The sequence below is a fragment of the Anomaloglossus baeobatrachus genome, chromosome 9 (assembly GCF_048569485.1).
Source record: "Anomaloglossus baeobatrachus isolate aAnoBae1 chromosome 9, aAnoBae1.hap1, whole genome shotgun sequence".
Lineage (NCBI taxonomy): Eukaryota > Metazoa > Chordata > Amphibia > Anura > Aromobatidae > Anomaloglossus > Anomaloglossus baeobatrachus.
This window is the reverse complement of record NC_134361.1, coordinates 173,617,729-173,642,523: the sequence shown is the minus strand read 5'-3', so window position 1 is coordinate 173,642,523 and position 24,795 is coordinate 173,617,729. Positions and strand designations below refer to the sequence as shown.

General features: G+C 42.2%; 1 protein-coding gene across 4 annotated transcripts in view; it reads left to right on the top strand.

Moving 5' to 3' along the window:
- The window catches only part of PHKA1 (phosphorylase kinase regulatory subunit alpha 1), a 234,468-nt gene extending 209,895 nt beyond the window's left edge, over nucleotides 1-24,573 (top strand). For 3 of the 4 annotated variants that reach the window (XM_075324056.1, XM_075324055.1, XM_075324057.1), the window contains 5 exons: nucleotides 5,790-5,819; nucleotides 8,995-9,168; nucleotides 9,249-9,302; nucleotides 19,924-20,124; nucleotides 23,863-24,573. In XM_075324056.1, coding sequence (XP_075180171.1) covers nucleotides 5,790-5,819; nucleotides 8,995-9,168; nucleotides 9,249-9,302; nucleotides 19,924-20,124; nucleotides 23,863-24,036 — 633 coding nt within the window. In that variant the 3' untranslated portion in view covers nucleotides 24,037-24,573. The remainder of the gene's footprint in view (nucleotides 1-5,789; nucleotides 5,820-8,994; nucleotides 9,169-9,248; nucleotides 9,303-19,923; nucleotides 20,125-23,862) is intronic. The other variant, XM_075324058.1, reaches the window with a different exon arrangement.
- Nucleotides 24,574-24,795: the final 222 nt, after the last annotated feature.

Here is a 24,795-nt window from a genome sequence, read left to right as displayed (position 1 = left end):
TGCCGGCTGATGCGAGAATCGCACTGCTCTCGCGTTACACCGCTGTAATGCAAGTGCAATGTGATTTTTCTGTTGCCCCATAGAATTGAATGGGTGCGAGTGAAACAGGCTCGCATTACACTCACAGTATGCTGCTACGGTTTCCTCTGTCCAATTAGGGCTGAGAAAACAATCGCTCATGAGAGCTGCCCCATAGAGTAATATTGATCCGAGTGGAATGTGATTATTTTTGTATTCCACTCGCTCCATATTACTCGCCATGTGTGCTGACCCTAAGGCCTAGGACACACAGTGAGAAAAACGGGACCAATATTATGCTATGGGGTAGCTCCCATGAGCGATTTATTTTTTCAGCCCTAATCGGACAGCGAAAACAGTCGCAGTATGCTGTGGGTGGAATGCGATTCTGTTCCACTCGCAGCATGCAAGTCTATTGGGCGAGAGAAACATTGCATTGCTCTCACGGTACACCGGTGTAACGCAAGAGCATTTCGATTCTTGCATCAGCCGACAACAGAGGAGATAGGGAAGTAAATCCCTCCCTCCCCTCTGCATCTGTGGTTTGATCGCACGATCGGACCACAGTCGCATGATACTCTGCTCCCGCTGCGAGCGTGTGCCAAGTGTCATGCGAGGACTCGTAATAATCCCTGTATGGCCTTATCCTAAGGGTGAGTCAGTTGAGGTGCTCTACAGCCTGCAACATGAGCTTTCACCCGTCCCGTCCTGCTCTGTGTACGGAGGATGTTGGTAAGGGGATAATAAAGTAATGAACCTTTTTAGGTTTCAAGCTGATTTGTCACCAGGTTTCACAATTCAAACTGTATGCATTATTAAATAGATCGGGTTCCCATGGGTCTCCTCCCATACTCCAAATACCTACTGATAGGGAATGTAGATTGTGAGCCCCAATGGGGACAGTAATGATCACCTCTGTAAAATGGTGTGGAATTAATAGTACTTTATTAGTAAGCTAAATAAAATGCTGAAAATCTGTAAAAGCGCTATGGAATAAATGGCGCTGTATAAGTGAATAAAGAAAACTAAATAAATCTCTTGAACCTGATGACGCTAGTATGTCTACATGAAAGATCCTTGTCAGAATGAAAGAGTTCAAATAACAGTTTTTAGAGTATTCAATCTACACCCGGTGTGACAGCTGCAGCTTCTACTGAGCAGTGTGAGATCTCCGCAGTGGAGTGGATACTAAAAGTATTCTGCAACTCATCTGACTGGATTTTCAAGTATACCAACTTCATCAGGTCTTAGTTCTATTTATATAATGTATTCAGTTTGTATTGGGAAATCTGACATATAGATACATACAGTGCCTTGCGAAAGTATTCGGCCCCTTTGAATTTTTTGAACCTTATACCACATTTCAGGCTTCAAACATAAAGATAAAAATTTGAATGTTATGGTGAAGAATCAACAACAAGTGGACACAATTGTGAAGTTGAACAAAATGTATTGCTTATTTTAAACTTTTATAAAAAATAACTGAAAATTGGGGCGTGCAATATTATTCAGCCCCTTTAAGTTAATACTTTTACATTCCATTGTAGATTTTGCTTTATGTTTGGGATCATTGTCTTGTTGGAAGACAAATCTCCGTCCCAGTCTCAGATCTTTTGCAGACTCCAACAGGTTTTCTTCAAAAATGGTCCTGTATTTGGCTCCATCTATCTTCCCATCAATTTTAACCATCTTCCCTGTCCCTGCTGAAGAAAAGCAGTCCCAAACCATGATGCTGCCACCACCATGCTTGACAGTGGGGATGTTGTGTTCAGAGTGATGAGCTGTGTTGCTTTTTACGCCAAACATATTGTTTGGCATTGTGCCCAAAAAGTTTGATTTTGGTGTCATCTGACCAGAGCACCTTCTTCCACATTTTTGGTGTCTCCCAGGTGGCTTGTGGCAAACTTTAAACAACACTTTTTATGGATAGCTTTGAGAAATGGCTTTCTTCTTGCCACTCTTCCATAAAGGCCAGATTTGTGGAGTGTACGACTGATTGTTGTCCTATGGACAGACTCTCCCACCTCAGCTGTAGATCTCTGCAGTTCATCCAGAGTGATCATGGGCCTCTTGGCTGCATCTCTGATCAGTCTTCTCCTTGTATGAGATGAAAGTTTGGATGGACGGCCGGGTCTTGGTAGATTTGCAGTGGTATGATACTCCTTCCATTTCAATATGATCGCTTGCACAGTGCTTCTTGGGATGTTTAAAGCTGTGGAAATCTTTTTGTAACCAAATCCGGCTTTAAACTTCTGCACAACAGTATCACGGACCTGCCTGTTGTGTTCCTTGGTCTTCATGATGCTCTCTGTGCTTTAATCAGAACACTGAGACTATCACAGAGCAGGTGCATTTATACGGAGACTTGATTACACACAGGGGATTATATTTATCATCATCAGTCATTTAGGACAACATTGGATCATTCAGAGATCCTCAATGAACCTCTGGAGTGAGTTTGCTGCACTCAAAGTAAAGGGGATGAATAATATTGCACGCCCCAATTTTCAGTTTATTGTTTTTTACAAAAGTTTAAAATAAAGCAATACATTTCGTTCAACTTCACAATTGTGTCCACTTGTTGTGGATTCTTCACCAGAACATTAAAATTTTTAGCTTTATGTTTGAAGCCTGAAATGTGGGAAAAGGTTGAAAAATTCAGAAGGGCCGAATACTTTCGCAAGGTACTGTATGTGTATATAATATATATGTGTGTGTATGTATAAATGTTGTTTTAAGGAAACCTGTCATTAGATTCATGCTATTTGGGAGCATGAATGCACAATTACAGCCAGGGGTGTTTTACTTTGAAACTCTGAAGGAGACACCTCAGTCAGTTGACATAGGGTGGGGATAAGATGGTCGGTGGCCGCATAAGACTAAACGGGCTTCTCCCTATAATCTATGGCCAGCTATAGTCTATGGCCAGCAATTCAGAGTCTCTGATTTATACCTGTGGTTCGTGCAGCATAAATCTAATTACAGGTTCCCTTTAAGAATACAATTCTTTCTTCCACTAGAAGAAAGCAAGAAAACTTTTTTTTACTGTGACTTAAAGGGGTTGTCCACTACCTGGACAAAGACTTTTTAAATGAAGTACCGTAGTCCCCTATTGTAAAATAAATATAACAGATACTCCCTTCCTGCGCCCAGGCCATTGTAGTGATGCTCACTCTGGATCTTTTATGGCATTTTTGTGCCCTGTGAGCCCTTCAGACATCAGTGGCTGCTATTCGAGTGTTTTTGTCTCACTTCAGAGGGTCATCTGAGGAAAGTGAGATCACAGCCGAATAGCGGTCACTGATTGGCTTCAGGGCTTACAGGACACAAAAATGCCACACAAGCCCAGTAGACCCAGCGCCAACATCACTGGAATGGGGACTGGGCAGTAGGTATCTTTTATTTTACTTTACAGTAAGGATTACTTCCTTTAACAAAGGAGTTGTCCAAGTAGTAGACAATCCCTTTAAATCTTGTTCATTGTTAGACAGGAACAATAAAAATAGCAAAAGCTACAGGTAATTAGTAGTTAAATGGAAAGTTAATGATAAGAAAGTAATGGGGTTAGGTTTGTGGTGACGGTTGTGGAAGGCAGTTCATCTTGTGCTAAAATTGAGCCTAGTAGAATGATCCTTTTATAAGGAGGTGTATTAGGAGAACCGACCAACTAACTAGGCGCTTCTCATCTCGTGGGAACCTAAATGGCATAACCTAATCTGCTAAAATGTATGTCAAGGGCTGTTACAATGGACTATATCATATAACACTGAATTTATTAATGATATATTAATGTTTTAAATGTATTAATTTTGCAATGCTGCATGATCCCTTTAATTGATCAATTTCCGCTTCATGCCCTCGGATCAGTTTGACCGTGGGTGAGAGCGGTGCTTTTATGTAAAGGATTTCTCTACCTTTGTGTAACTATCGCTCAACTAATAGATCCCATCTGGTGCTCTAACCTTCAACATTAATACTATAAATTTGGCTCTTGAGTGTGGATATGAAAGGGGTTGATCCCATTATGTTTATTTTAACAGATGTCTTGGGGACGTGATTTTGTAGCACTTAATAACATGTTGGACCCCCGGTATCAGTACTGTTACAGTCAATGTTAAACACACCTTGTCATCAGTGCTGCCGGAAAAAAATGGATATGTTTCTCTGTGGTACACTTGGTCCGTGCAAAAACACAGACATGTGATGAGCCCCATAGGTTCTAATGGGTACATGTGATATCCATGAAAAAACAATGGAGGCCATACGTACTGGTAACATGGACATGTGGACATTCTTCTGCACTTGTTATTGACAGCACGGCCCTCCTGTTCTTACAATGGCTACTGGAGGAGGAGCCGGTGACCAGACAAGTAGAAGTGTAGGATAGTGGAGCGCTCCGGTCACATTATCCCCTATCAGCAGCCATTGTAAGGCTAGGAGAGCGGTGCAATGTATATGGGAGGTGGCGCTAACATGTGCAGCAGGAGACAATATAATACTGATGACCTGAGTATGGGGTCATGTATGTCTATGGAACGTTTGTTAAAATAAAGTGACCAACCCCTTTAACTGCCTGAAGGAACTGTTTATCTGCACTCAACAGCTATGAACATATTACAGTATATATTGGGAAATTGGACCATATGTAAGTTAAAGTGAAGCGATCATCAGAAAATGACCTATCATATAAATTGGCTTTTGTGTTACACATGTATTTTGTTTCCTTTGAGTATATAGATATAGTGAGAGAGAGAGAGAATGATTGATTGAGATATATATATAATTTTTTTTTTATGGCACAATCTTTATATAAAACAAAATTATTAGTCTTGTAGTTTTCACACTGAACACTGGGGTTTTTTTTGGCCTCCTCTCATCCGGAAAGGACAGGAAGAATTACAGCAGGCTCCTTATCAGCAGCTGGATTACAATGGCTAGCAACACCACTATACACAGCTGATATCACAGGATCCACCATTCACAATAGGTGATGTCACAGCTCACCTCCTCCTCCCACACATTTTAACAATGGGTCATTTTTTGATGATGGCTTCGCTTTAAAGGGAACTTGCCGATCAGTGGACGGCATGTTATAGAGAAGAAGCTGGCAAAATGATATAGGTTTGTGGGAAAAGATTCAGTATAACTTGGATTTTATTCATTGAAATCCCTGGTGTTAGTATCCATGTCAGTGCAGGGGGCGGTCCTGCTCGGTGATTGACAGTCAGCTCTACATGCACAAGTCATACAAACACCAGGGATTTCAATTCACAAAATGTAAGGTTTCCAGGTACTTTTCCCACATTAATGTATATCAATCTGATCAGCTCGTCCAGCTCTAGAACATTCTGCCTGCAGATCAGATATCATTTTCAGCATGGCAGGTTCCCTTTAAGATTTACTTACCAAAGACCACTAAAGACCAAGGCCTCATTCAGACATCGGTGATTTATAATGTACAGAACATTGTTGATCAGTGTTTTGGATCTGAATTTCATTGCTATTTGGTACTCGTGTCAATTTTTATCTTTTTTTCCATTACTGATTTTCACTGACAAATAAAATAAAGTATAAAATGTCGCCATAATTGCTTGTGCATATCTCAATAGATTATAATTTATGAAAAAACTGATGCCTGAATGAGGCCCAAGGGTAAAATCGGGAGCTGTGTCCTAGTGGGACCTAACTGCATATCCGCTCTACTAGCTACCTGGGCTTTCATTCTGGAATTGTACATTCTGATTAATTTTATTTTTTGTTTCTCGATACAGGATATGGATTTATTTTCAGCAGTATCACTGGTAAATATCACTTTTATACATTTCCCATTGGCTATATCTGCGTAAACAACTGAAGAAAACACATTTATAAGAATGTCCCTAAAGTAGTTTTATGCTTTTGGCATTTTCATATTTTGTTTCGCGTGATGAAAATATCAGAGATATCTACAAATTGTCTCTCCAGTATAGGAGAAAAACTCTAGCACAGCGCCACCTATTGGAAGTAGTGATCCTAAAAGTCACAAGTGGATTTTTAACAATCCTTTGCAATATGACTCAGGATATATAAGCCAGATCAGAATCCCAATTTGCAGACACGGTGTTTCGGGGTGCTTGCCCCTCGTCAGTGCAAAGTATGGGGGTGTCTGATCTGGCTCATGAGAAAGCTATGTGGGGACCACGGGGGAACACTATTCTCCTTAAGGAGACTTTGCAAGCCAGTCTGGCTGCCAAGTAAGGGGACTTATAGCTGCCACGCCCCTCTAAGAAATATTCAAATTGTATCTCCAGTAAAGGAGACAAACTCTAGCACAGCGCCACCTATTGGAAGTAGTGATCCTAAAAGTCACAAGTGGATTTTTAACAATCCTTTGCAATATGACTCAGGATATATAAGCCAGATCAGAATCCCAATTTGCAGACCTGGTGTTTCGGGGTGCATGCCCCTTGTCAGTGCAAAGTATGGGGGTGTCTGATCTGGGATATATAGAAATTTAAGATACATCACTTCTAATTATTGATTAAATGCATAAATAATTAAAATATATATATTACTTTAAAGGAGTTTTTTTTCGGGCATTGTGCTTAGAAAAACAAACCGCTTTGGACAAGGAAGGGCACTAAACAGAATCTCCACCTCTGTTCCTAATGTCCGTTATTGTCTGCAGCAATGATGTCACATTAAAGTGGCAACAGAGCCGTGATTTCTGCGCTGCAGACAATAACAGACATCAGGAGCAGCGGTGTAGGCTCAGTGCTGCAGACAAGAACAGACACCGGGAGCAGTGGTGTAGTGTCAGCGCTGCAGACAAGAACAGACACCGGGAGAAGCAGTGTAGGCTCAGCTCTGCAGACAATAATAGACACCGGGAGCAGGGTTGTAGGGTCAGCGCTGCAGAGAGTAACAGACACCGGGATTAGTGGTGTTGGGTCAGCGCTGCAGGCAATAACAGACACCGGGAGCAGCAGTATAGGCTCAGTGCTAATGAGAATAACAGACACCAGGAGCAGTGGTGTAGGCTCAGCACTGCAGACAATAACAGACACTGGAAGCAGTGGTGTAGGCTCAGCGTTGCAGACAATAACAGACATCAGGAGCAGCGGTGTAGGGTCAGCACTGCAGACAATAACAGACACCGGGAGCAGTGCTGTAGGGTCAGTACTGGAAACAGTAACACACTGGGAGTGTGACTGGGAGTAGCAGTGCAGGGTCAGCACAGGAGACAGTAACAGACACCGGAAACAGCAGTGTAGGCTCAGCGCTGTAGACAATAACAGATACCAGAAGCAGAGGTGTAGACAATAACAGACACTGGGAGCAGCAGTGCAGGCTCAGTGCTGGAGACAATAACCGATACCAGAAGCAGCGGTGTAGGCTCAGTGCTGGACCCAGGGAGAGCAGGTAAAGCACATCTATTCATGGACAGTATCTTTAACCCCATAAGGATGCAGCCAATTTGCGTTAATGTGTTTTTTTAATTTTTTTTTTTTTTAATATAAAAAGAGCCATAACTTTGATTTTTAGATTCCATTTACCTACACAGAGGTTTAGTGTGGGTTGACGTAAAGGTACTTTACATGCTGCGACATCGCTAGCGATGTGAAATTATAGATCGCAAGTGCGATCTTTTGAGATCGCACATGCGTAAAATGACCTATGTGCGATCTCGAAAGATCGCACTTGCGATCTAGAATTTCACATCACTAACGAGATTGCTAGCGATGTCGCAGCATGTAAAGTACCCTTTAGTCTTCATTTTAATGAAAAAAGGGGGAAAAAATCCAATTCAGTTTTAGTATTTTGGGTTTCATTTTTAGATTTTTGTGCAGTAAAATGACCCTGCAACATTATTTCAGGTCAGTGACGCTACCGAACAGACAGTTGTTTTTGTGGGTTTTTTTGTTTTTGCGGTTTTTTTTTTCTCTTTCAGTTTTGTTTGCTTAAAAAAATGCAGAACTTTTTAAGTTACTGTTTTTATAATTTGTCTTTATCCCCATTTCTAAAACTCTTCATTTTATTTTCGTCAGTGGCTCTTTCTGAGGGTTTTTGTTTGTATTTTTGGGTTTTTTTGTGTGGTGAGCGATCATTTTTTATTCACTTAATTTTTGGGTACAGACTGCATTTTGATTTTTATTTATTACTCTTTAATGCGAGAAATGCGGAGACACAATCTGACAACTTTGTCATTTATATATTTTTTTTTTGTATCACATACACTGTACGGTTTAATAATATATTTCAGAAACTAGTCAAGGTACATATAAGTTTTATTCTAGTAAATTGTGTTAAAAAGAAATTAAATGTCCCAACAATTGGAAAAGTGTCCAAGGTTCAGTATAAAGAAAGTACATAGAATATAAAAAGGTAGCACACAAAAAACCGGGAACATAGAAAACTATAACTTTTATTCATTACATAAGATGAGGGACATAAATTAAAATAAGTTGAGTCCGCCAGTAAATGTCATTACAGTATAAATAGAGAATTTATAGTATGGTAGTATGGCTGGTTATATTTGTAGAGTAAAGCAGAAGTAAAGATATGAAACCCAAATAAAATAATAATGCTTGTGGCTTAACATCACAGGAGAATGAACATGGCAATGACTGCAGGCATCCAGCTGCCATGGCTAAACCATAAGCATGCCACAACTGCGTCGTGGTGGGGTTGATTGGCCTACAGACTAGTGCCTTGGCCGAATCGTTGTGTTTAAATGCTGCTGTAAGGGATTGACAGAAGCATTTAAGGGGTTAACAGCAAGTGGCTATTAGATGCAGATGCTGGCTATGTGGCACGACCGGCATCTGCCCTGTGTGGAGCAGGATCCGCTTCCAAGCCCACCCCACACAGCCTGTGACACACTCCATAACAGATCAGTCATGGACCATTATAGGGTTAAAGAGAACAGTGTGTGCAGATATACCTGTATCGTTAGATATCTGAAATGTATTTCTCATGTCCCATACTCTTAAACAGAAGCCTGGAGATACGCTGTCCTCCTCTGGGGATCTCTCTACGTCCACCATCTCGGACAGTGACAGCGGTTATGACAGCCGGCAAGGCCAGTGGCTCAGAAGACGACGTCTGGATGGGGCGTTGAATAGAGTTCCTATAGGATTTTATCAGAAAGTCTGGGCAATCCTACAAAAGGTGAAACTGTTTTATGAAAAAAATGGAAAAAAAAAATCTATTTCTTCTTATGTATTTATTATATTTTTTATTTTGTTTAGTGCCATGGATTGTCTATAGAGGGCTTTGTTCTGCCCTCCTCCAGCACTCGTGAGGTAAGGAATGTCCATCTTAGAGAAACACTCCAGCTATATGTTTTGTTTATGTAATGCATAATATGCTATTAAACAACAATGTAGATATATGAATTGCGAGTAGCTTTCATGTATAATGATAAACCATTCGACAGAGACTTATATTATTCAATGAAAAAAATCTATCCCTTAAAAATGGTATTAATTATTAAAATATATCCCTAAGTCGAGGCACTATATAAACCACAGTATGGGAGAGAAATGGAGGTATTAAGTATACTAGGATATGTCTAGATATCCCTGAATGGATTCCGTACTAGTGATGAGAAAGCACTACCATGGTAGGGAGCTTAGTGTTCTTAATTAGTGATGAGTGGGCACTACCATGCTCGGGTGCTCAGTCCCCGTAACTAGTGATGAACGAGCACTTCCATGCTCGGGTGCTTGTAACTAGTGGTGAGCGAGCACTACCATGGTAGGGAGCTTAGTGTTCTTAATTAGTGATGAGCGGGCACTACCGTGCTCGGTACTCATAACTAGTGATGAGGGAGCACTACCAAGCTCAGGTGCTCAGTACTCGTAACTAGTGATGAGCGGGCACTTCCATGCTCGGGTGCTTGTAACTACTGGTGAGCGAGCACTACCATGCTCGGGTGCTCAGTACTCGTAACTAGTGATGAGTGAGCACGAACATGCTTAGGTGCTTGTAACTAGTGATGAGCGGACACTACCATGCTCGGGTGCTCAGTACTCGTAACTAGTGATGAGTGAGCATGAACATGCTTAGGTGCTTGTAACTAGTGATGAGCGGACACTACCATGCTCGGGTGCTCGGTACTCGTAACTAGTGATGAGTGAGCATGAACATGCTTAGGTGCTTGTAACTAGTGATGAGCGGACACTACCATGCTCGGGTGCTCAGTACTCGTAACTAGTGATGAGTGAGCACTAACATGCTTAGGTGCTTGTAGCTAGTGATGAGCGGGCACTACCATGCTCGGGTGCTCGGTACTCGTAACTAGTGATGAGTGAGCACTAACATGCTTAGGTGCTTGTAGCTAGTGATGAGCGGGCACTACCATGCTCGGGTGCTCGGTACTCGTAACTAGTGATGAGTGAGCACTAACATGCTTAGGTGCTTGTAGCTAGTGATGAGCGGGCACTACCATGCTCGGGTGCTCGGTACTCATAATGAGCAGATGGACACTCAGATGGGCACGACTTGTGTACCGAGATGATGGAAGTCATTGGTGAACTCGAGCTTTTTTTTCTAGAAGATCTGCAAGGAGTTTGTACATTCTCCCCTTGTTTGTGTGGGTTTCCTCCTGTTTCTTCAGTTTCCTAGCACATTCCTTAGGAAGACTGAAAAATACATAAAAAAAAAAATAGAAAACAACAAAGTTTAAACTGTCCCCCTTTCTCCAATTTTAAAGTCTAGAAATAAAAGCTGAAGATTTGTGTCACTGCGTTCAAAAAATATTCATTTATTGAAAATATACATTTATTGAAAACATGCGTTGAATGACGAAAATGCCAGATTTGCAGCTTTAGTCCCCACAATTCCTCAAAAATAGCTAAAAGTTTCATATATACCCCAAAATGGTATAAAATAAAACTAACTGCTGGCAAGCAAAAAACTCCAAACCCTTACAGAGCGCATATTTTTATATATATATATATATATATATATATATATATATATATATATATATATATATATATATATATATATATATATATATATATATATATATATATATATATATATATATATATATATATATGGATGTTGTTGTGTGTAGTTACCAAGTGTTTGTGTAGGGCGCTGTACATGTTCTGGGTGTTGTCTGGGTGTGGCGGGGGGTGAGAGCGGTGTTGTATGTGTGTTGCGTTGTTTGTGGAGCGCTGTGTGTCTGTCGCATTGTGTGTGTGTGTGTTGCGCGGTTTGTGTGGGTGTGGTGTGTTTTGGGGGGAGGTATGTTTTGTGCAATGTGTGTGTTGTGCGGTATGTGCGTATATTTATGTATGCCGCGGTGTTTGGGTGTTGTGTGTGTGTGTGCAGCGTTGTCTGTGGGTGTGGGCGGTGTTTGTGGTTCCCTGTGTGTGTGTTGGGGGGAGGTGTGCACCTCCCATCGTGCTCCATCCCCCATGCTGCGCACCCCCCATCATGCCCCATCCCCTATGCTGCGCATTCCCCATCGTGCTCCATCCCCCATGCTGCGCACCCCCCATCGTGCTCCATCCCCCATGCTGCGCACTCCCCATCGTGCTCCATCCTCCATGCTGCGCACTCCCCATCGTGCTCCATCCTCCATGCTGCGCACTCCCCATCATGCTCCATCCCCCATGCTGCGCACCCCCCATCGTGCTACATCCCCCATGCTGCGCACTCCCCATCGTGCTACATCCCCCATGTTGCGCACTCCCCATCGTGCTACATCCCCCATGTTGCGCACTCCCCATCGTGCTACATCCCCCATGCTGCGCACCCCCCATCGTGCTACATCCCCCATCGTGCTACATCCCCCATCGTGCTACATCCCCCATGCTGCGCACTCCCCATCGTGCTACATCCCCCATGCTGCGCACCCGCCATCGTGCTACATCCGCCATGCTGCGCACTCCCCATCGTGCTACATCCCCCATGCTGCGCACTCCCTATCGTGCTACATCCCCCATGCTGCGCACTCCCCATCGTGCTACATCCCCAATGCTGCGCACTCCCCATCGTGCTACATCCCCCATGCTGCGCACCCCCCATCGTGCTACATCCCCCATCGTGCTACATCCCCCATCGTGCTACATCCCCAATGCTGCGCACTCCCCATCGTGCTACATCCCCCATGCTGCGCACTCCCCATCGTGCTACATCCCCCATGCTGCGCACTCCCCATCGTGCTACATCCCCCATGCTGCGCACTCCCCATCGTGCTACATCCCCCATGCTGCACACTCCCCATCGTGCTACATCCCCCATGCTGCGCACTCCCCATCGTGCTACATCCCCCATGCTGCGCACTCCCCATCGTGCTACATCCCCCATGCTGCGCACTCCCCATCGTGCTACATCCCCCATGCTGCGCACCCCCCATCGTGCTACATCCCCCATGCTGCGCACTCCCCATCGTGCTACATCCCCCATGCTGCGCACCCCCCATCGTGCTCCATCCCCCATGCTGCGCACCCCCCCATCGTGCTACATCCCCCATGCTGCGCACTCCCCATCGTGCTACATCCCCCATGCTGCGCACTCCCCATCGTGCTACATCCCCCATGCTGCGCACCCCATCGTGCTACATCCCCCATGCTGCGCACCCCCCATCGTGCTACATCCCCCATGCTATAATAGTTCTCCTATTATACTCAGAGAGGAGTATAATAGGAGGACTGTAATAGGAGGAGTAGTCCTGGGGGGAGAGGAGTATAATGCCGGCTCCATGCACATGTGTACCGGGAGCCGGTGTACACTGGTAACTATGATACACATCGGGTAACTAAGGGACCTTAGTTACCCGATGTGTATAATGGTTACCAGCGTTCACGGGCTCCGTCAAGATCCCAGCATCGCAAGGTTATGTCTGGCGCTGCTGGGATCGTGACGGAGCCGGTGTACACTGGTAACTATGATACACATCGGGTAACCAAGGGACCTTAGTTACCCGATGTGTATAATGGTTACCAGCGTTCACAGGCTCCGTCAAGATCCCAGCATCGCAAGGTTATGTCTGGCGCTGCTGGGATCGTGACGGAGCCGGTGTAGAAGCAAGCGATATCCCAGGATGTTGTGAGTGTGTGGATGTGATGTGTGAGGTGTGTGTGAGAGTGAGTGTGATCTGATGTGTGTGTGTACTCACCTGGGAGTCGGAGCTCCGTGTCAGTTGGGCCAGAGCGAGCGTGCATTGCGTGAGGGGGGCGGGGCCTGCAGAGAGCCAGGGCGAGAGGCCAATCCGTGTGGGGGGGCGGGGCCATGGCGAGCCCAGCAGCCAATCAGCTTTGTGTCACCGTAAGGACACAATTTTGGAGCATGACAGACAGACAGACAGACAGACAGACAGACAGACAGACAGACAGACAGACAGACAGACAGACAGACAGACAGACAGACAGACAGACTAAGGCAATTATATATATAGATGTGTGTATATCAGGGTGACCGCAAAAAATTGATGTCGGAATTTTGTCCGTCTGGACCCCACAAAACGATTCCCCTTTCCAGATATTGAGAGAGCCAAAATTTGGGCTCGATCAAACGACGTTAACCCGTGCCACTCATCGCTCAAAGTTTGAATAAAGCCAAATTTTTGGCCAAAAAGCTGACATATGGAGCCATAACTCCAGAACGGTAAATAATAAAAACACGCTTAATATCTCAAAAGAAAGCTAATGTTGTTCTTCAAAATTTATATTTTATACATAATTGTTATTTTAAGTCAAACTGAGTTACAACAGCTTTTAGCCCCAAGAACGTGACCTGGTACCACTAGGAGCATACTTCGTATATTTTGTTATTAAGTAATACATTTTGGGGTTTTTTTTGGTATATTTTTGAGTTTAAAGTAGAAATATAACAAAAAAACAAGTAATACTGATAAGTCTAATGACATTTTTTCTTTTAAAATATAAAAATGAGGTATATAATACATACAAAACAGACACAGAAAAGATACAGACGCAGTACCTACATGAGTTGATAATTTTACATAGTTATCTAATCTATTCTAGAGCTTTTGTTAAAGTAGTTTTTGAAACGTCAGAATATAATGCTCGGCATTTGCTTACAACTTGCAGGACATATTGCGTTTGTTCTTCATCTTTTGTCAGAAGGTCGTTAAAGTCGGTTATTAATTTAACACCACGCTCAGCCATATCATTAACTACTTTTAATGTTTTGACAATTTTCAATCCTTCTTGGAAGTCATTATTTTGAGGCCAGGTGTTTGGATTTTGTCTTGGGAAATCTGTTTTTATATTAAATCGGTCAAAGAATGTAAATGTTTCTTTGGTAAGTAAATTTACCAATCCTCCATCAACTACCTCTTTTAATTTTTCTTTCCTAAAGGCTACTTTACACACTGCGATATCGGTCCCGATATCGCTAGTGTGGGTACCCGCCCCCATGTGTTGCGCGACACGGGCAAATCGCTGCCCGTGCCGCACAACAGCCGTCACACATACATACCTGTCCGGCGACGTCGCTGTGACGGGCGAACCGCCTCCTTTCTAAGGGGGCGGTTTGTGCGGCGTCACAGCGACGTCACTGAACCGCCGCCCAATAGCAGCGGAGGGGCGGAGCTGAGCGGGACGTAACATCCCGCCCACCTCCTTCCTTCCTCATAGCGGCCGGGAGGCAGGTAAGGGGAGCTTCCTCGTTCCTGCGGCGTCACACGCAGCGATGTGTGCTGCCGCAGGAACGAGGAACAACCTCGTTACTGCTGCAGTAACGAGATTTGAGAATGGACCCCCGTGTCGCCGATTAGCGATTTTGCACGTTTTTGCAACGATGCAAAATCGCTTATCGGTGTCACACGCAACGGCATCGCTAATGCGGCCGGATGTGCGTCACGAATTCCGTGACCCCAACGACTCCGCATTAGCGATGTCGCAGCGTGTAAAGCCCGCTTTTACTTTTGGATTTACAACCCTAGCGTGCTCTGATGGTTCATCTGTGCTACTGAGCAATTTATTAGCCATTAACAACTTTTCATCGTCTGTAATGGTGGGATCAAAAAACGATAATCCCACCAACTCTGCATTCAAATACCACAAATGGTTCGAAAATTTGGTCAGGGCTATTTCTGCAATGTCGTTGTCACATTCTTTATAGTCTAACAGACTATGCAAAATACCTAAATCTTGCTTTGGCGCAAGATGAGCTTTTGGAGCATTGAACCAAGCTTTACAATAAATTATAACTAGGAAAACAGAAATGGCACGCACAGAACTTTCTTCTTCTTTAGACATCTTAAATTGACAACGAAAAATGAACATTTTTAAGCAGTAAATAGCCTTTGCCATCCACCTAGCGTGATGAATGGCTCCTGGAGTTCTAAAACCCACAACATTGCCGTCTAGTGATCCAACAAATACGAAAACCAACTGCAACAGCTCCTTGTAGTCATCTCTGGGGTGGCTCTCAGTTAATTTGGTCTCGAATTCAGCAGTAACATTTGCAATTACTTCTGGAGTTAGCTGCTTTTGTATTAGATTGTCACTGATACCCGTGTCGTATTTTCCTTTGTCTATCTTGGGCCAATATTTATTAATTTCAATAAAATATTTTCAAATATCTTTTAAAATAATACTATAATAGCTATAAAAACAATAACACACACACTTGGAAAATTAAAAAAAAAAACGTTAAAATATCTTTACTGGATAATTGTTCGATCTAACCAGCTCAAAGGCACTTTAGAAACTAAACTGAATAAATAAAAGGTCGGTTGTACGCTGAAGTAAAATCACCATCCCTAAAATAGAAATTACATGCACCCTGTGTTTAACATATAAATTTTGAAGAACAACATTAGCTTTCTTTTGAGATATTACGCGTGTTTTTATTATTTACCGTTCTGGAGTTATGGCTCCATATGTCAGCTTTTTGGCCAAAAATTTGGATTTTTTCAAACTTTGAGCAACGAGCGGCATGGGTTAACGTCGTTTGATCGAGCTCAAATTTTGGCTATCTCAATATCTGGAAAGGGGAATCATTTTGTGGGGTCCAGACGAACAAGATTCCGACACTTTTCCCCCCCCCTATGAGATCCGGTCACCCTATATATGTGTATGTATATATACACACACATATAATATATAATATAAATAAATAAATATATATATATATAATATATATATATATATATATATATATACTGGATACAGACTTATTAGGCAAATTGTATTGTAGCTGATTTTTTTTATTATTGATCAACTATGTTCTCATTCAACCTAAAAGACTCATAAATATCAAAGCTTAATATTTTTGGAAGTTGGAGTGGTTTTTTTTTAGATGTGGCTATCTTAGGAGGATATCTGTTTGTGCAGGTAACTATTGCTGTGCAGAATTATTAGGCAACTTAATAAAAACCAAATATATTCCCATCTCACTTGTTTATTTTCACCAGGCAAACCAATATAACTGCACTAAATTTAGAAATAAACATTTCTGACATGCAAAAACAAAACCCCAAAAATTAGTGACCAATATAGCCACCTTTCTTTATGATGACACTCAACAGCCTACTATCCATAGATTGTCAGTTGCTTGATCTGTTTACGACCATTGCGTGCAGCAGCCACCACAGCCTCCCAGACACTGTTCCGAGAGGTGTAGTGTTTTCCCTCCCTGTAGATCTCACATTTTATGAGGGACCACAGGTTCTCTATGGGGTTCAGATCAGGTGAACAAGGGGGCCATGTTATTATTTTTTCATCTTTTAGACCTTTACTGGCCAGCCATGCTGTGGAGTAGTTGGATGCATGTGATGGAGCATTGTCCTGCATGAAAATCATGTTTTTCTGGAACGATACAGACTTCTTCCTGTACCACTGCTTGAAGTTGTCTTCCAGAAACTGGCAGTAGGTCTGGGAGTTGAGCTTCACTCCATCTTCAACCCGAAAAGGTCCCACAAGTTCATCTTTAATGATACCAGCCGATACCAGTACCCCACCTCCACCTTGCTGGCATCTGAGTTATAGTGGAGCTCTCTACCCTTTTACTGATCCATCTGGCCCATCAAGAGTCACTCTCATTTCATCAGTCAATAAAACCTTTGAAAAATCATTCTTAAGATATTTCTTGGCCCAGTCTTGTCGTTTTATCTTATGTTTCTTGTTCAAAGGTGGTCATTTTTCAGCCTTCCTTACCTTGGCCATGTCCCTGAGTATGGCACACCTTGTGCTTTTTTTTTTCAAAAAGTTTTTTATTGATTTTTCAAATTTGGAAAAACATGACAAATATCATTGCAAAAAAAGAATATTTGTCTGACAAAATATGACATAGCTATCTTTATATGGCAAATGTCAGTTGTACCATGTTTGAAATTGTTAATAAAACGAAGTTAAAAAAAAAAAATGACATAGAGGTGGGTGATACCCCAATTTGGAGTTCCATGCTGCTGTTCGATTTAAGATAGTATACAGTAACATTAAACCAAAACAGAGGTAATGAAATATAATATAACATATGCAATACCACCTTGTGCTTTTTGATACTCCAGTAACGTTGCAGCTCTGAAATATGGCCAAACTGGTGGCAAAAGGTATTTTGGCAGCTTCACGCTTCATTTTCCTCAATTCATGGGCAGTTATTTTGCGCCTTTTTTTGCCCAAAACACTTCTTGCGACCCTGTTGGCTATTTGCCATGAAACGCTTGATTGTTCGGTGATCTTGCTTCAAACGTTTTGCAATTTCAAGACTGCTGCATCCCTCTGCAAGACATCTCACAAGTTTGGACTTTTCAGAGCCCGTCAAATCTCTCTTCTGACCCATTTTGCCAAAGGAAAGGAAATTGCCTAATAATTAAGCACACCTTATATAGGGTGTTGAAGTCATTACACCGCACCCCTCCTTATTACAGAGATGCACATCCCCTGATTTACTTAATTGGTAGTTGGCTCTCAAGCCTATACAGCTTGGAGTAGGACAACATGTATAACAAGTATTATTTGATCAAAATACTCATTTGCCTAATAATTCTGCAAACAGTGTATATATAATATTTATATTTGTTTGTTTTTGTTTCAAACTTCATAATTTTTGTCAATCCTAAAATATAAAATAAAGACCATATAAATCTTAAAGGGGATAATCATCCAAAAACCAAGAACACAACTCTCTAAAAACAAATATTCAATAATTTTAAAAATAGATATGTAGTATTAAAACCATATAGAATAATACCCATACAGTCATGTAACAGACAGATGTCATATGAAGGTGACCAAACTAAGTGAAATACTAGGTTGGATAGTGAGGGATAACATGGTGTATAAATATCGTAGTGCCACAGCTAGTACAGTAGCAATAATTACGAAGCCAGAATGTTATAGGGCATGAGCCAAATACTCCCCTAGGCTTATTCCTGCCTGACAGCGGAAGTTAATACACTTTACTGTTTTGGGTGTCCCCGCTCCGCGTCGGCTGACCCTGGTTGTTCGTATTACTATCCATTACTAATTACTAACACCAACACCTATAAAGTGAAAGCCGTCATATAGTCAGAGAATAGATAAATTGTTTAAATAGATATGGTCGTAAAACTATGTTCCCTTATCCGTATAATCACAAGACCTATATGACAAATCGGAGAAATTCCCATTTAGCTTTTCTGCTGATGTAAACAATTTTTTTACGATATCTATGGTCATATAATTATAATTCCCAGAACTGTGCAATGATGCGGCTATATAACAAGATGGAAAAAAACAGTTTACTTATCTGTTGGGGTAATCAACCATCCCAATGCGTTTTCCCCTTTGAAGTTCTCAGGGTTCATCAGGGGATGTTAGCAAGACTTGAAAATGTCATCGCATGCGCTCTAGTGTTGGTATTCCTACCGGAAGCTTAAGTTAATAATACATGAGTGCAAAAGTCAAATGATACAGCACATGTGCTCCCTACTAACCAGAATCCCACATTGTCGGTCTGCTATTTCATCCTTTTTCTCTGCTCGATTCATAAAACTGAACATGGACAAAACAGAATTCATCATCTTTCCTCCTCCTCACTCAACCCACCCACCTGACATATCCATCAATGTCAATGACTGCTCACTTTTCTCAGTCCCATGTGCTCTCTGCCAGGGAGTAACTCTAGACTCTGATCTCTCTTTCAAGCCAGACATGCAAGCCCCCTTTACCTCCTGCCGCCTCCATATCAAAAATATTTCCCGGATGCGTACATTCCTTTCCCAAGAAACTGCAAAACCCCTAGTGCATGCCCTTATCTCCCGCCTGGATTATTGCAACCTCCTGCTCTGTGGCCTCCCTTCTAACACTCTCGTACCCCTACAATGTATTCTAAACTATACTGCCCGACTAATCCACCTGTCCCCCCGCTACTCCCCGACCTCTCCTCTTTGCCAATCGCTTCACTGGCTTCCCATTGCCCAACGACTTCAGTTCAAAACCCTAACCATGCCCTACAAAGCCATCCACAGCCTGTCTCCTCCCTACATCTGTGACTTAGTCTCCCGGTACTTACCTGCACGTAACCTTCTCTACTCCCCTCTCATCTCCTCCTCCCACCATCGCATCCAAGATTTCTCCCGTGCCTCCCCCATACTCTGGAATGTTCTGCCACAACATATCAGACTCTCACCTACCTTGACAACCTTCAAAAGGAACCTGAAGACCCACCTCTTCCGACAAGCCTACAACCTGCCGTAACCCTCCCTCACCCATCCCCTGTAGACTGTGAGCCCTCGCGGGCAGGGTCCTCTATCCTCCTGTACCAGTCTGTGACTTGTATTGTTTATGATTATTGTACTTATCCCTATTATGTATACCCCTGTCACATGTACAGCACCATGGAATAAATGGCGCTATAATAATAATGTGCCAAAATGTCGCATTGACAATGTGCCGGGGTCTGTTCTGACTAAAGATATTAGAATTCTTTCTTTTTTGTTTTTTTATCATCCAGATGACCCCAGGAGAATTGAAATTTTCTGCCCATGTGGAGTCTGTTCTGAATCGTGTGCCACAGCCAGAGTATCGTCAGCTCCTTGTGGAAGCCATATTGGTGTTAACCATCCTCGCAGATGTAGAAATCAAGAGTGTGGGTGGCATCATCCATGTGGAGAGAATAGTGCACACTGCCAACGACTTGTTCTGTCAGGAGCAGGTATGGCACTTCTTTTAAGTTTGTTTTATTGCTTGATTAAAATATTACATAGTTACATAGTTACTTAGGTTGAAAAAAGACCTAGGTCCATCTAGTTCAACCTTCCTCCACCAGTTCTACATTTTGTCCCTAAGTCAATTATAACCAACAATTGTTTGTGTACTGAGGAAATCATCCAGCCCTGATATAAAAGCTGTTATAGTATCTGCCATTACTACCTCTTGTGGTAGGGCATTCCACAGTCTGACTGCTCTAACTGTAAAGAACCCTTTCTTATTTAGCTGTTCGGAATCGCTTTTCTTCCACTCGCAGTGAGTGCCCCCTGGTCCTTAGTATTGTCTTTGTAAGAAATAAGTCATGTGCCAGTCCTTTGTATTGCCCACCCATGTATTTATACATATGAGATCTCACGTCTTTTTTTAAGCTAAACATATCTAACTTTTGCAACCTGTCATCATATGGGAGGCCGCCATTCCTTGTAGTAGTCTAGTTAGCCACCTTTGAACTGACTCTAACTTCTGAATGTCCTTTTTACGTAAAATCTGGAGCCCAAAACTGGATCACATATTCTCGATGTGGCCTTACAAGTGACTTATAGCAGAGTAACAATACGGGATCACGGGATCTAATCTTTTTGTACACCCTAAAATCTTGTTTGCTTTTGCAGCTGCTGCAGGACTACATTGAGTGCTGCTGCTCGATTTCTTTTACAGAAATCCTAACTAGTATTTGTCTGAGTTAGAGGACAATTTTGCATTTTATTCAGATTGGTATTCATAGATTGTTATTGCCACAAACTATTCCAGTTTTCTTTAGTAAAAGATACAAATACAATCCACTATTTCTATGTCGTGATCTCAAGGAAATCTGATAATAATGTAGGTACAACTTTGTTTTCTAAACCTACTGATTGTAATAACACTCTGAAATTTGATAGTCCTCATGCCCCCCAGACATGTAAAGGTATTTCTAAAGGGGCAGTTTACTAGAACAGTAGGCGTATCTGTAGTTCAGATGAGGAATATCAAACACAGAAGGAGTGTCTTATTCGTCGTTTTGAATAAGGACGTTATTCTAAAAAAGGGTTAAAATAATTGAGGATGAAATAGGACAACAAAATAGAGAACAATTCATCACAGCTAAAAATAATAAATACCTATATATATATATATATATATATATATATATATATATATATATATAGATATATATATATATATATATATATATATATATATATAATATAATTTATACCATTATATAAATACCAATATTTTTCGGATTATAAGATGCACTTTTCCTCCCAAAAATTTGGGAGGAAAATGAGGGATGCGACTTAAAATCCAAATATAGCTTACTGGGAGGTGGAGAATAGCTGTCTGTGCGGGTGACCAGGTGCCTGTCGGTGTGTGCGGCCGGCTGCTTCTGTGCCTGCTACCTCTGTGCGGGTGGGTGGGGGCAGCCTGCTGGCTGCCACACTGGCTGTTGGGACTGCGGTGGCTGTTCAGCGGGTGCCCAGATTTTCTGCCTGCGGTCCAGGCTTCAAATGATGGCGCCTGGAATTAGCACATGCGCACATTGAGCTCTTGGATGAGAGCGCCATCTGTGCATGCGCCACTCCAGGTGCCATTTCTTTGAAGTCCGGCCCGCTGACAGAGCATATGAAACACCCGTCGCACCTGCCTGCTCCACCACACAACCACCGCAGCTTCCGCTGCCAGTACTGACCCGCCACCTCTGCCAATACTGACCCGCCGCAAGCACAGACCTGCCGTCACTGCCAGCACAGCCTCTGCCTCCTGTGACCCCCCCTCCGGTAAGACCACACTGGAGTATAAGACAGACCCCATTTGTTTGTTGTTTTTTTTTTGTTTTGTTTTTTTTTACCTTTTTTATCTCTAAATTTGGGGTGTGTCTTATAATCAGGTGTGTCTTATGAAACGAAAAATACAGTATATTAAAATTAAATCATGTTTTTATTTTTATCAACATATGATTGTCATTCATTACTAAATATTGGGATATTTTGAAACCTGATCAAAAAGTATGCAACCTTTTTTTAAGAGTGACCCAAATTCATATGTAAAAAAATGTAAACCCATCGCCCAGGAATTGGTTAGGGCCCATATAAAACTTCTCAGGAGATCTAAACAAACCTTTCTTAACCTTAGCAGGCATAGGACATTTCCATGCCTATGCTGTCAAAACTGTTCCCCCGAAATTAAAAGGACATGATATTAACCATCCTACTAAAGGCCATAAAATAGAACTTCATGGATACCATACCTGTAACCACCAAAACATTATATGTTAAAATGCCTGCGTGGGCTGGTTTTTATCGGTTAAACCAGTCGAATTATAAAAGACCATAAGATATGTATATATGTAAATTTAAATTTAACGATGATTAAGTATTTATACTTGTGGTACGTTGCAAGTCCATGTGCTTGAGAAATAGGATGTGTCCCCGAAATGTAGCTTGTCAGTGTATTTGGAACTTACTGTTCCGGTGATTAGAGATGAGCGAACCTCCCGTGGTTCGATGAGCAAGGGGTGTGCTTGTGAACCTTTTATAGAGCCGCACTTTGAACCTTTATCGAACGTTTCCGAACCCGATTGGATTCAATGGGAAGCCAAACATAAGGCACAGAAAACACCTTTGGGGGGTTGAAGAGCTTCCAAAACAGCAAAAATATGTTTTACAGTGTAGCGCCACTATTTTGGCATTGCTATTAGCTTCCTAGGCTATTGAGAAATATAGAGGTGAATGAGAGACAGGTGTAGGGCTGGTGCTCCCATACCCTGCCAGTATAGACAAGACACAACTTGGAGACCTACGTAGTAGTCTGGACATTCAAAATCCTTCGAGGGACAAAGCAGTACAATAACCTCAATTGCCCCCTCTACATGCTACAGTGACCGGTCTAGGCCACAGTATCCTGGCACTACCCACAAGACATAAGTTTCACCTCCATTTTGTAGTCTGGACAGTAAACATCCTTCCAGGGACACAGCGGTTACAATACCATTAATTGCCCCTCTCCCCATAGGGCGTTAAAACACCAGGGAGTTACAGTCCATGCGACACAGGTTGTGGGCCGGTATTCGATTATATTTATGGTCCTTTGGTCTGCTGTCCTGATGAAGAGGGCTGCGTCCTTCAAAACGTGTTGACCTGTGCCTACAAAGAATAAAAAGACGAATTTATAACTAGACTACGTGGTGGGAGCGCGGCATAAATCTTTCTTCAGAACACACACACTATTATTTTAGCTTTGGTTTACTCCTATAGTTGGTTATTTTGAAATGAAAACTAGTTAAAGGGAATCTCTCACCAGGTTTTTGCCACCTAATTTGAGACCAGCATAACTTAGGGGTAGAGATCCTGATTTCAGCATTATTTTATTTACCGGGCTGCTTAGTGTAGTTTTGATAAAATCCCTGTTTAATCAGCAGTAGATTATCATTACAGGACTACTTGGAGTTCTACCAGATAGTCCAGCATATTCATGAGCTCTGTAGAACTGCTAGATCTGCAGCAGAGAAAACGTTGATTTTATCAAAATGACAGCGAACAGCCCAGTAAGTGACACATCGTTGGAATCAGGGTCTCTGTCTCTACATTATCCTGCTCTCAGATGGGGGAGCAAAACCTGGTGACAGATTCTCTTTAATTGATAAAATCTAAAATTGTTCTACTTGTTATAGACTTTACATTTTTGCTCTTTTTGTTTGCAGAAAGTGCTTGGTGCGGATGATGCCATGTTGAAAGTTGATCCTGAAACTGGAATTTGTGCCTTGCTTTATGACAGTGCTCCCAGCGGACGTTTTGGCACAATGACGTACCTCTCCAAATCAGTGGCAATAACACTACAAGATTCGCTCCCACATGGGGGTTGCACCATGCAGTGACCTCACGTCGGGACATTACTGGGCGGGTGAACCTGCCGTAGACTGTGAGCGCTCCGATGCCGTGTCATGGTGATTACTTCTCGAAGAGTTACCGCACACATGACATGACAATTGTGATTTTTTTTTTTTCTTAACTTAAGAAGACGCATGTTTCTGAAGCACAAGTCCTAATAAATGTTTACAGATTATGTAAGATAGGTGTGTAGATGGCTTTTAAAATTCTAGTTTAAGCTTTGTTTAGGCTTTTTTTGTCTCACGAGGCGTAACCGAACTGGTCCAATGACCTCCAGTGACATTATGGTGTTTTTTGTTGTTCTGTTGGATAGAGTACTCCAGCAGGTCATGCCGACAATGAATCCGGACAGCAATAAGCAAACAAGTGTGACCACAGCCTTGCCAACACTGCAAATGCAGTAACATGTGCCTTTATGATTTCACTGCTTTGTGTGAAGACGTCTCCCAACAACAAAAAATAGAGGCTTAATAATAAATTACAATGTTATAAGACCCAGAATAGGTTTTGTAGGTCGTTTAAAACATTTGCATGGTACTATTTTTATTTTTTGTTTAATCATTGATATATCAAGAGATTGCAATAACATTTATTAAAATCCTTATAATCCAGCTGTGATAGGCTAGTTTCACACTTGCGTTGAACGGTATCCGTTGCATTGCGTTGTGTGACGGATGCAACGGATGTGTTGCATATAGTGGCGCAACGGATGCTGCAAAACAACGGAATCCGTTTTGATTTTTTTT